At 42.2% G+C, this 12,685-nt stretch overlaps 1 protein-coding gene across 1 annotated transcript in view; it reads right to left on the bottom strand.

Annotated features, from left to right (window-relative positions):
- Positions 1-12,685, bottom strand: part of LOC139923880 (voltage-dependent T-type calcium channel subunit alpha-1I) — a 184,472-nt gene that overhangs the window by 87,082 nt on the left and 84,705 nt on the right. Inside the window, exons 8-9 of the mRNA XM_078282664.1 lie at positions 4,152-4,488; positions 2,467-2,798 (exon numbers count right to left, since the gene is read on the bottom strand). Of these exons, the coding sequence (XP_078138790.1) occupies positions 2,467-2,798; positions 4,152-4,488 (669 nt within the window). The remainder of the gene's footprint in view (positions 1-2,466; positions 2,799-4,151; positions 4,489-12,685) is intronic.

Genomic DNA, 12,685 nt, shown 5'->3' with positions numbered 1-12,685 from the left:
GGTGGAGGCACTTATCTTCAGGCTGCTACTACAGGATCAGGATCAGAGCAATGAGACTGATTAAGCCTCTGATACCGCTGTTCAAACAGATGGAGGCATGGCTCCTGTGTGTGTGTGTGTGTGTGTATGCACAGTATGCTAAGCAGACTGTGTAACCATAGACATTCCTAGTCCCTACTTCCTCCTTATTAACAGAGCAAAGTCTATCCCGCTCTCTTTCTCTCTGTCTTTTTCTCTGTCTCTCTCTCTCTGCCTGTCTTTCTCTTTATCTCCATCTCTCTCTCTCTCTCTCTTTCTTTCTCTGTTTTCTCTATTTTTAGCTGCTGCTGAGATGAGAGACAACCCACCACTGCGGTGGAGGAAGAAGTGAGTGGGCGACGGTAGAGCGAGAAAGAGAGATATTGATAAAGAGACAAAGAGTGAAAGAGTGAACAAAAGAGAATGAGAGAGAGGGGGGGGGGAAAAAGAAAAACAGAGAATTAAAGCATGCCGGAGGTGTAAGAGAGCATGGAGGGATCATTTTTACGAGCTCTCGCTGAGCGTGATCTGAGCTAAAGGTGTGATTACGTTCCAGCGCTCCTGCCTTCAACCTGCAGGCTAACCTCAGTGGAGACATGTCTACCCAGTTGGCTGAGAAATCACATTATACAGTAATGGATTGAGGCGGGGGGGGGGGGAGAGGGAGGGATGTAAGAGAGATGGATGAGATAGATGGGCAGGAGACAGAAAAGAGAGAGGTTTATTATGAAGATGTACCTGGACAGAGAGTGACAGAAGCAGGTTGGTTGATGTGTCACTCTATTCTGACTGATTGTGGCGGTGCGAGAGACTCTGATTTCTATGTAGTGGTCTAAAATTATAAAGTTTTGAACAGGCATATCATGTGCACTACCAGTTAAAAGTTTGGACACACCTGATTGAAAGCATTATGTTTTTCATTCTCTCAAAGCCATTTTGATCTAAAGGCTTCTGCTTAAATGCTTGAAATGTGTTTCTTAGACAAATATAAATAGTGAAGTTGATCTTATGTATGAATTTCTTTGCAAAGCCAATTGTCTTTCCATTAAGGCAAAGGGCAGCTACTTTAAAGAATCTAAAATATAAGATAGTTTTGATTTGTTGAACACTTTTTTGGTCGCTGCATAATTCCATCTGTGTTATTTCATAGTTTTGATGTCTTTACTATTATTCTAAAATGTGGAAAATAGTAAAAATAAAGAAAAAATGTGTGCGTCCAAACTTTTGACTGTATGTTTCACTGCTTTGGTGTTTCATAACCGTGTCTCACATTGTTTTGATGATTTAAAATAACTAGCTAGCAAGTGCTAATTAGGTAGCGTTAATTGAAAACAAACAGAAAAAAAAAAAAAAAATTACTGGGAAGCTTTGACTGGCTGGAATCAACTTCTCATCCATTTTCCACATGCCAGGTGAAACTATTGTTAATGAAACAAAATCACACTGGTAGGGAAACAAGGAAGCATGGAAATCTAATTGGCTGTTGATGACCGATGAAAACTTTGTTGATTGCGTTGCTCACCATGTGAACACACAACAAGTCAAACAGAGACTGAGACAGAGAACTTTTGCCATTTATGATAAAGCTGTTTGATTTTAAAGTGAAAATTGAAGTCAGATAGAGACTGGAAGAATCTGTGTATCCATGCAACTGTCAAGCAAATGTTATGCAAACTTTTAAAATGTTGCTAAAAAAAAAATGCAAATTACAGTATGTGCCTTTCCATCAGTTGGGTTGATGCTATTATTGTTCTTTAATGTCAGGGTTAGGATCACGGTTACAGCCGTATTTCATGCTTTGACTCAAAGACAAAAATAAAAATATGCACTTGGTAATATTCTAATGCACCAGCTAATGGTGATACAGCCACAGTGGGAACCTCACACACAGGAGAGACGGTAGGTGTGACATTTCTGGGAGGTGTCCTGCCCGCCTACATCAGTATTTATTTGACAAATGCATTTTTTTTTTTTGCAATTTACCCCATAACTTCTTCATCGGCAAACTTTTCCGCTTCAAGTTTTGCAATATTGAGAAAAATTGTATCAAAATTTACAGTTTCCCTTCGGCATTCATAAATGCTGACTCAGAAATTCGGAGAGAGAGAGAGAGAGAGAGAGAGAGAGAGATGGGAAAGAGACAGGGAGAGAAAGAGGAGAGCACGACACAGATGCTGCATAATGAAAGAGAAAGTGAGAGAAGGAAGAATAAAAGTAAAGAGTAAAAGTAAAGTAAGTAAAAATAAACTTTTTGTTTATATAGCACTTATTAAAACAACTGTTACAAAGTGCTTTCCAAAACAGTTAAGAAAAATAAAGTGAGTACATGGAACAGAAGACAGCAATAGATTAAAAATGAAACCAGACGTGAAGTAAAGATAAAATAACAGAGATGAAAAAGCGTGACAGAAAGACCAAGAAGAAAATGTGACAGGTTGCTGCCTGTACCTGTTCGTGGTGCTCGATGCCCATGCTGATGGTGTTGATGAGGATGGCGATCATGATGCCTCTGTTGAAGTACTTGCTCTCCACGATGCTCCACAGCTTCATCCTCGTCTCGTGCCACAGCTCCCTGCAGCGCCGCTTCGGGCTGCACCCCCCGGCCGCCGCGCCTTTCTTGCCCTTCTCCTGGCCGCCCTCCCTGTCCGTCTCCTCCACCGCTCCCTCCTCCGCTTCGTTGTTGTTGGCCCGTCTGCCGGCCGGTCCCGACAGGGCCGCGGTGCAGTGGGGGCAGCCGGGCGAGGCGAGGTCGGGTTTGTTGTGGTGGGGGCAAGGAGCAGCTGGACGGGAATGAATGGAGAGTGTTAAAGGGTTCGATCCATCATACATATGAATACCATTTTCACATTTCCATAGTTACAAATAACTTAAAACTTTGAGAGTTGTATTTTAGACTTCTGAATATTTTTACAGTTTTGAGATGTGTATTACTAACCTGATAATCAGACTGAACAGCCATTTTGTTCCCACTCCATTATTACACAGAGATTACTTCCTAGTTAGCCATTTTCTGTGTGTGTGTGGGGTTGATTTTCCCCGAACCAATCACTAATGACTGACGTATCTGGCCGCTCTGATGTTAGCCAGTAAGCCTCTCACTTATATCAGTCAATTTTGACAAAAATATATTTTTTTATAGACAATATGTTGGTTAAGGGGGTGAGTTCAACAAATCTATGCTCCCGAAACGCCAGTGAAAAACCGTTGCACACACGGTTCAAACTTTAGTCCCGCCCACAAAGGCGCTGATTGGCTCAATTATTTCTCCAAGCGAGAACAAGCCGTTGACTAGAGCAACACCAGACTCTGAATCGCTCAACAAAATGTGAAAAGTGGGCAGGACGCAATTTAGGAGTCTGGAACCAGGCTAGCGTCTTACATTATTTATTATCTAATGATGCAAACATAAATCAAGGGAATGCTGATGCAACAATGCGCTCCTCTTTCACAGAAACGACTGACGAGATGCCTTTGAGCAAGGCACTTCACAGTTTCCCACTGGGCAGCTCCCAGTGGCCAACAGTAGAAGACTGTGGTTATACTGGTCAGCTCCCAGGTATGAATGTGTGTAACTGTATGAATGTGAAGCAGGCTGGTGCTGAAAACTGTATGCATGCGCAGTCAACCTTTCCTGGATAAATAAAGGATAAAAAAGAAAAACAAAACACACTCTATCCATAAAATAGTGTTTAAACTGTCTTTAACTCAGTGTCACACCTATAATACCTACAGACCTGCACATACACACACTCTGCCACAAAGGCCACAAAGTAGCAAGCACTAGACCATGAAGTGTTTCATTCCAAAATAAGATATCCACCGTTTTATACACACTTTTAAGAAACAATAGCACGAATTTAAAGCAAGTTTTAAAGGATAGTAGGTATCTTAAGTCCTCGGTTAACAAAATAATGAACTTTTACAGGCTGGATCCCCTATATGTAGAGATATTGAATGATGAACTTCAGGTAATGATATTTTTCCAAAATGGATATACAGCAATTTGGAATGAAACTCCTCATACAAAAAGCAACGATCGATCATATAGAAAGTGCTGAGTAAGTGTCACAGACTCAGCACTCACAAATTGAATTGCCGAAGAAAAAAAAAACCTCCCATCACTCCATCCTTACCGTGCCTCACCCCTCTCCTCTCCCGTCCTCCCCGTCCATTGGCCTTCCCTTCCCTCCGTTCCCCTCCCCCTCCGCCTCGCCCCACGCCCCCGAAGCCCCGCGGTTTGCCCCGCAGGGTGTAGAAGAGGGCGACGGTGCGCCTCCTGGCCTTGCGCAGGACGTGGCAGACGAGCTGGAAGAGCTCCTCGTAGCAGTCGCCCGGCTCGCTGGCCAGGGTGGAGGAGGACGAACACCGCGCCCTCTGCTCCTGCATCAGCTGGTGCTCCCTCTGCTTCGTCTCCGAGAACTGGGTGGCGATGACGACCAGGCACAGGTTGATCATGAAGAAGGAACCGATCTGGGAGGATGGACAGAGATATATACAGTACATAGAAATAGAGATTATATACAGTAGATTGTACAGTGGATGTTTGTTCAACTCCTGCTGAACACATACTTAAATTCACATGATTTCCTCAGTTGCTTGACTTCCAGACTGATAATTTAAAGCGGTAATCTGTGAGATCCTTTTTTTTTTTCTTTTTTTTTTGGCATTGCACACTGCACTACCCAGAGTGCCCAGAGTCAATCAAACAGTTTGGGCGGTACTGTGACGTCTTTTTCCTTGGACTTCCTGTTGATGCAGTTTGAGTTTCTCTTTTCTTTGTCTGTTCAGCCATGGTGGCTATCGCTGCTCATGCTAACTACCCAGTTCTTCTTCTTCTGTTTATTCCAAACAAATCACATAAAAAGAATCACCTCCTGTGAGCCAGAGGATTTTTCAGCTCAGGAAAGAGCTACCAGACACAAATGGAAAAGCTTTCATGAACTGCATATAATTGAATCACTAATGTGTTAGTTGGAGAAAGAGAGTAGCAAAACAGACATGCATTTATATGAAAATGTAGCAGATTATTTCTTTATGAACAAGTTTATTTATTTTTCAAAAGTTTTGCTGGCTATTTATGTAGCCTTACAGATCCATCGGTCTTTCTTTGGATTGCCTCAAATTTTAAACAATCTATGCAAAAACCCAAACGTACCACAAAGCAGCATACTCTAGGTTATCTAACACGCTTGTGGAAAGCCTAAGACGCGTGTTAAGAAAAGATTGAGCGACGGCTGCGTGGACAACTCTGAAACCCGGCCTTAAGCCTGGTTACCCTTGATTAATAATGGATCGGATTTTAGTTAAAGAATGCCTCGCAAGGTTTCAGTGTACAACAGAGATATTGAGAGATGATGAAAGAAAGAGAGGCAGAGAAACAGAGGCAGGCAAGAAGAGAGAGGAGGAGAGAGACAGAAAGGAGGAGTATGTGGCCTTCTCTCTTTCATCATCTTTCAATATCTCTCGTACACTGAAATGTCATAAGGTTTTCTTTTACTAAATCCTAATCCATTATTACAGTTTTTTACGATCGCTAGCAAGCGTTTTTCAATACTTATAATACTTTTTCTAAACTCTTCACACACCAACTCACCTACAACACACAGTTGGCAAAACAGTTAATTTTATGCTCAAAATTACATATTGTAAACTAAACACCAACACTAATTTTCAAAATGCAAGAATACTTTGTCACTGTCAAAACCTGCAAACATGTCTCAAAATCAAATAATTCTTTCAAAACTCTAGCACATGTTTTCTTCCAACAGGAACATTTAGTCAATCACAGCACAATGACATACAAAATACTAACAGCAGATGGTATTACAGAAAATGCATTACTTTACATGTGTCAGTTCTACCCTTATACAATAGACAGTATATTGATAATCAATTGTTTTTCGCACTGCAGTTACTTTTGAAGTCACTCTACATTTTTCTTTTGTTGAGTGTAGTAAATGTTTTGCAAACATTCTATATCAGAAGTGAATGACTCATCTTTACTTTATAGAATGTACAGTATATGAAAAAGGAATAAGTTACAGAATTGCTGCAGTAAAGGCTGTATTTGCTATAGGAAATTACTGCAAGAGATCAACAAAAATCTGCAGTATAGCTGCTGGTTACAGTGGTGTAAAAATAAAATATACAAACAGAAAAAGGCACAGAAGAAAAAAAAAGAAAAATACACAGTCCTTTTCTAATCTACCCGGTCTTCTGCATTTGGCCACATGTTCTCGTCCACATCACTCCTTATATTTTCTCTGGCTATGCACCTTGGGAAGTATCTTTTGGCCTTATCCACCCCTGGCAGTGTTCAGCTGTGATTGGTCTATTTGCATAACTTCAATCAGCTGTTTCTCACTAGCAATAAAAATGTACATGTTTCAATGTACAATGTGAACTGCTGTTCACTTCAACTTTAGCCTATAAGTTAGGTTTAGAACATGAGGTTATCTGTTCTGACATACAGTGTGAAAGCATTTGTAAATTTGGCAGTAAAAATCCATAGTTTTGGTCTTGGTTGAGCTTGTGTGTAAAAGAAATTCAAGAGTTTTTAAAATGTGTTCAGTGAATGCATTTTGTGTCAAAGGAACAAGAAATGTGTTAATGGTATGGCCCGCAACAGACCGATGTTGTGCTAACTGTGTTAAGAGTTATGAAAATGTGACTACAGAACTGATAAAAGGTTGCTAGCAATCGTAAAAAACTGTAATCAAGGATAACCAGACTTAAGGCCTGCAGGTTTCAGAGTTGCCCAGGCAGCCGTCGCTCAATCTTTTCTTAAGACAAGTTGTAGGTTTTGTGTTAGATAACCTAGAGTATGCAGCTTTGCGGTATGTTCGGGTTTTTGTGCAGTTTGATAAGTTCACTCTCTTTACAATTAGAGGCTGGAGGTTCTCAATCAAAGAAAAATCAGGAGGCGAGAGGGACAAAAAGAAAGGACGAGGATGAGAGGGACGTCGGATGAAATAGCAGATATAAAAGGAGAGAGGGAGGGAGAGAAGAAAAAGAAGGTTACACTGAGAGAGCAGAGCTGATGTGGAAAAAGAGAGGGGAGAGAGAGAGAGAGAGAGAGGGATAAACTCTAGTGCTCTCTAGGCTGTGATCAATAGTGATTGTGAAGCCTGATAACCCCCTTCTGGTCTCCATCTGATCCGCTCTGACAAAGACCCTGGCAGAGTTGGATCAAAAGTGTGTGTATGTGTGTGTGTGTGTGTGTGTGTGTGTGTGTGTGTGAGCAGACATATGTGTGCGTGTGTATGTGTGTGTGTAAAGCTCTGCCTGGTCCTTATTGATCCAAAGCAGGGATTTGCGGTCCGAGCGGCTGGTTTCCATGCCAGCTCTCGGGGCTCGGGGACTGAAAGGGAGGCAGCGGGTCCCAGCACCCATCCAGCACCCTCACTGATCCCATCAAATATTTATACTCACACTCTGCTGGAGCCACTGAAATACAATTAGATTAGTGTGTGGGTTTGTGCGTGCGTGTGTGTGTGTATGTTTGTGATGGAGACACAGAAAGAAAGAATGTGTTTGTGTGTGTGTGTGTGTGTGTGAGAGAGAGAGAGCGAGAAAGAGAGAGAGATATGTGAGACTGGGATGTCTGCAGTGGTTGTGTTTGAGTCTCCCTATATGTGTGTGTGTGTGTGTGTGTTTGTGTGTGTGCATGTTTAAGTGTGTCTGCGGTAGAGAGAAAAACATTATGAGTGTAAGAAACAATGTGTGTTCATGAGAGTTCATGAATACAGTGTTTGTGTGTGTGTGTGTGTGTGTGTGTTTGTGTGAAAGAGAGAGAGGGTGAGAGAGACAACCCCAGCCCCCCTTTTCCACCAGGCATTAACATGCAGCCTGGCTGATTGGATTGTATTTGGACAAAGCTAAACTGCATTAAACTGCAGGTATAAATGCACCCAAGATGCACTGAAGATCCAATCCACATACAACAACAACTACATAAACAGAAACAAACCTTCACCTGCAGATCCAACCAGGACTTACAGGGAAAACAGGTGGCAGGCAGCTGGGATAGCAACTTAAATCTGCGTGGGAGTATTGAGAATATTAACTTATTGAAGAAGGAGTCAGGACACTTGTCTGTAAAGTCTGTCAATGTATAGCAACAGCTGTATGAAACTGTTGCCTAAGGTATACCTGCTGTTTAAGACAAGAATAAGAAAAACAATGACAATGCAATTTCCCAAGTGCTTGCTGTCTTTCTAAAGAAGGTAAATACTATAAAGAGAATACTGTGTATAGTAATCTGTGTTTTGTGAAGGAAATAGCAATCTGATTTCAATTTTGACACATTTTAATTTAGGTTTAAACCCCGACGAATATCTAGGCACAATCCGGACACAAAACACATCTCAAATAATCCCAGGTGTAAATGTGAAGCTGCACTAGGCAAGACGTTTATGTAAAGATGCACCCATCTTATCAGCCTAAACCACAAAGTGGGGCTGCAGCAGCATCCTCACTTTTTGAAATGCCGAAGATTCACCCTGTGAACCGTATCCACCTCTGCCCCACCAGACACTAATGCTGAGTTCCAATCAAACATTAAATTACAAGCCCTTTTTATTCCAGAGGTCCAGCTCAGAAAAAAACACAGGGAAGATACAAGGTACAAAGATACAAATCTTGTTCCCCTAGCTAGCTGGTTAGCATCAAATGTTAGCAAATGTGAGTGCAACTTTACATTTCAAATTTATATGTTTAACCGTGAACCACACAGGTGTTTTGATAGATTTAAGTTCACGCAATGCTGAAAATCAAACCTGAGTGTATTTTGAGGATTATAAACATGTTAAAAGTAATGCTGTGTAGCGTTTATGCCGCCATGTTGATGTGACGTCAGATGACTGCATCTTTGGAAAACTCTTGATTCAGGAATCTTGCCCGAGTTTCCTACTTGGAAACATTTTGACTTGAAATTGCCGCTCAGTTGCATTTTTCCTAGTAGGGAGCTGGAATTTTGGACACCTCTGGAATGCAGCACAAGAAGAAATTCAGGCCTAGTCCACAATAATCCGGGTAAATTTGAAAACGCATCTTTATTTCTCCGTTCTGACCTTCCATCCACACTAAGCCGGCGTTTTCGACCATCGAAAACAGAGCTTTCCGAAAACGCTGTCCAAAGTGGATACATTTGAAAATGCCAGGTTTGTGTTGTAGCGTGGACGGGGAAAACGGGTCTTTTTGAAAACGCTGACACACGATTGTCATATAATCTCAGGTGTATCATTGTCATGTGATCCATCCAGGCTGTATCGGCTGTTTCAATGCCTCAGGGAACGGTTGAGGCTGGAGAGCTACCCCAAACTTGCACTCGCACAACACGAGCTAGAGAAGAACAACTATACCGTGACCACTTTTCACTTTCTGTTTTAGGCATTTTTTCAGAAACGTAATGGACTTTGTTCTGATCGACTGCAAATAACCTTTTTGTAAAACGCCATTTTCAAATTTACCCAGATAAGTGTGGACTACGCCTCAGTTTATTGATGTCACATTACATGATTTCTAGGTATTGCAGTCCTCAAATTCAAAATTCAGTTACCCTTTTCTGCCATTTGGGGCGAGAAGTTGCCTAGCGCATCTTAAACTCTGCTAAATCATATCTAGGCACCATCCAGACACAAAGCACATGTTAATCCCAGGTAAACGAGGGCAAAGGGAGAGCTTAGACAGTGATTGTTCCTCCACACCTCGACAGCCTGCGGTGCCAAATCAAGAGGCTTACTGTGCTGATACGCTCTGCAACAAAACGGGTTGGAGATGGCATTTCAGGATGTTAAACCTTAATTCCATAGGGCCACTGCTATTTCCCATGCAAAGCCCTTAATACCACTCAGTTTCCCTGTCTAAGCCGCTCTACATGATGATAATCAGAACACAACATCTCTCCATCTGTCTCCTCTCTCTCTTTTCATCTCTCTCTCTCTCACTCTCATCATTCTTTTCGCCTCCCCCCCCTATCTCTCTGTTGCTCTCTTTCTCCATCACTTTCACTCTTTATCCCTCTCTACCTCTATCACTCTCTCCATCTCTCTCTCCCTTCAGCTCTCTTTCTTTCTCTCCTTGTCGTTCTCTCACTTCCTTCCGTTCAATTCAATTTTAATACACGTTATCGGCATTGATATTACGTGAGCGGAATTGCCAAAGCATCTACATACAACCAGAACCTCTCTCTCTCTCTCTCTCTCTTTCTCTGTATCTTTCTCTGTCAGTCTCTCTCTCTCATCCTCCCATCCCTCCATGCACTGTGTCATGTACTATTAAAGAAAACATTAATAAAAGTCTCCTCATCTATCTCTCAGCGAGATGAAGACAAGCAGGGATGTGGATGAAACCTCAACATGTGCATAATAACGCTCAAATCACTTCCCTCTGCTCCTCCTGTGAGAGACGGGCCTTGAAACAAAGCAGAGCAAAGCCTGGCTGTCAAATCTTGCCTCTGTGGGGAAAAAAACACAACAACAGATACGCAGCAACTACAGTGAGTGATGTCCTGCTACTGCTTATTCTGCTTCTTGACACGCTTCGAGTATGAGGAATTGTAGGATAGTGGTGTTGAGGTACACAAAACAGAGGAGATTTGTTTCCTCTTTCAGATAATGGTTGAGGCTTTAGTAGATAATATAGAGTGGAGGGAGATGGGGTATAGGGATGTGCAGAGAGCCCAGTATTTGTATTTGTATCTGTATTTGTTGAGGCAGCAAAATTATTTGTATTCGAATAAAAGTGGAAATAGGCGTAACAATCCTGTTTTTGTTTTTATTACACTTCTAATTTTAGAATATTAAAGTGTTAAAATAAGTGTTCTTCAATAAACTATTTTACAAAGGAAGGTCCCCACATCGGGTCTCGAACCCCGGTCTCCCAGACCACTGACCACTCAGCCAAAGGTCAACTCTGCCAGACACACAGACCTGCAGCTATTTATACGTTCATGACACATAGACAGACAGCAGAGCGGAGCAGAGGAGAGAGACGGAGACAGCGATGTAACCTCGCTATGCTACAAGTCCCGACCTGCGCGCTGTTATTTGACATGTTTTTTTTTTTCTTCCCGAATACAAATAATTTTAAAAATATTTGTACGAAATAAATATTTGTAAAAACCCACTATTTGTGCTTTTCCGAATACCGTATTCGGATTTGGCTCCACCCCTAATGGGGTAATGTCTTTATAAGTCCTGGTGATTAAAGCGATTCTCATTCTGAATCTGAAAGATGGGGTTTGTTAATGTTTGACATTTTTTACACTTGCCAGAGGGGCATTTGCTGATGTGGATGTGTAGGATTTTCATTAGGTCCTTGTTGAACTGCACATGTCTGAAAAGCCTTTATGGACCAGCTGATGGCCCGGAAGTTACGCCTGCCTGTCATTATTTTCAGTGCAGTTAAATTGGAAGATTGCTTTTTCCATTTCACATTTCTCTACAGTTCAAATTGCTCGTTGAAGCATTTGGCTAACTAGTAGAAGATTCATTTCAAGCTTCCTGGTTTCCTGATAAAGTAAGTCATGTCATTTTACAACATTAGATTGTTACATTTATGTATTGTTAGTTGGACTCCTTCATTGTAAGTGTAAAGCTATTATTACTTTTGTACTTTTTTTCTTATTTTTGCTAATGTTTTCATTTTCATTTGTAAGTCAATTTCATTTGCATTTTTTTGCATTTGTAATTTTATTTAATTTACTTTGCTTCTCAGTGACTCAGTTGTATTTGATATAGGTGTTCATCTCACAAGCCCTCATAAGGATTTTTTTCAACCACCTGTGCATACTGGACTATCTTGTTTAATTCTGTCTATTGGCATTTTATATTTGACTTATTTTGGGGATGACAGAATGGTGTACTGCATGACATACTGGTGAGTCGGACTCAAACCTGCGATGCTGTGATCACGGTGCGCTCTCCAGCCAGGTGAGTCCGGGACGCCCTGCAGGTTTCTTTCTAATTAATAACTTGTGTGGAATCTTGAAAGACTTTTCATTTTAGATCAAAGGAGGAGACTGATGTGCTCGCCTCCTCTCTCCCTCCATCCCTCCCTCTCATTTCCTGCTTCCCTCCCTCCCTTCCATCCTTACCTCCCTCCTTAACACCTTCTCTCAACACACGGCGGCTTTCCCTCCCTCCTTCCCTCTCACCCCTGCCTTCATCCATCCATCCATCCATCCATCCATCCATCCATCCCTCACTCCTCCATCACCCACCCCAGCCCCCCTCTTCTATCTCCCCCTGCTCCTTCCCTTAAGTTTCCCTCCCTCCTTCCTTTACTTCCTCTTTTGCTCGCTTCTTCCCACTCCCTCTTCCTCTCCTCCCCTTGCCTCCCTTCATCACCCTTCCTCCCTCCCACACTCCCCCCTTCACTTCCTCCCTCTTCATCACCCTCCCTCCCTCTTTTGCTCCCCCTTCCATCCCTCCTTCATTCCCTTCAATCTTTCTGCCCTCCACCGCTCTATTTTTCCTCCCTCCTTCGCTTTCGCTCTCTCTCCCTTTCATCCCTTCCTCCCCCTCCTTCCCTCCACCCCCCCCAATTTCACCACCTTTCCTCGCTCCCTCCCAAACCCTCTCCACCTCTCCCTGCCTTCCTCTTCATCAAGCCTTACTCCCTCCCTTTCTCCTTCCTCCCTCACTTTCTTTCCCTCTTCATTTCC

Source organism: Centroberyx gerrardi, chromosome 3 (assembly GCF_048128805.1).
Source record: "Centroberyx gerrardi isolate f3 chromosome 3, fCenGer3.hap1.cur.20231027, whole genome shotgun sequence".
NCBI classification, from domain to species: Eukaryota; Metazoa; Chordata; class Actinopteri; order Beryciformes; family Berycidae; genus Centroberyx; species Centroberyx gerrardi.
Note: the sequence above shows the minus strand (reverse complement) of the source record. Positions and strands in the feature narration are given on the sequence as shown.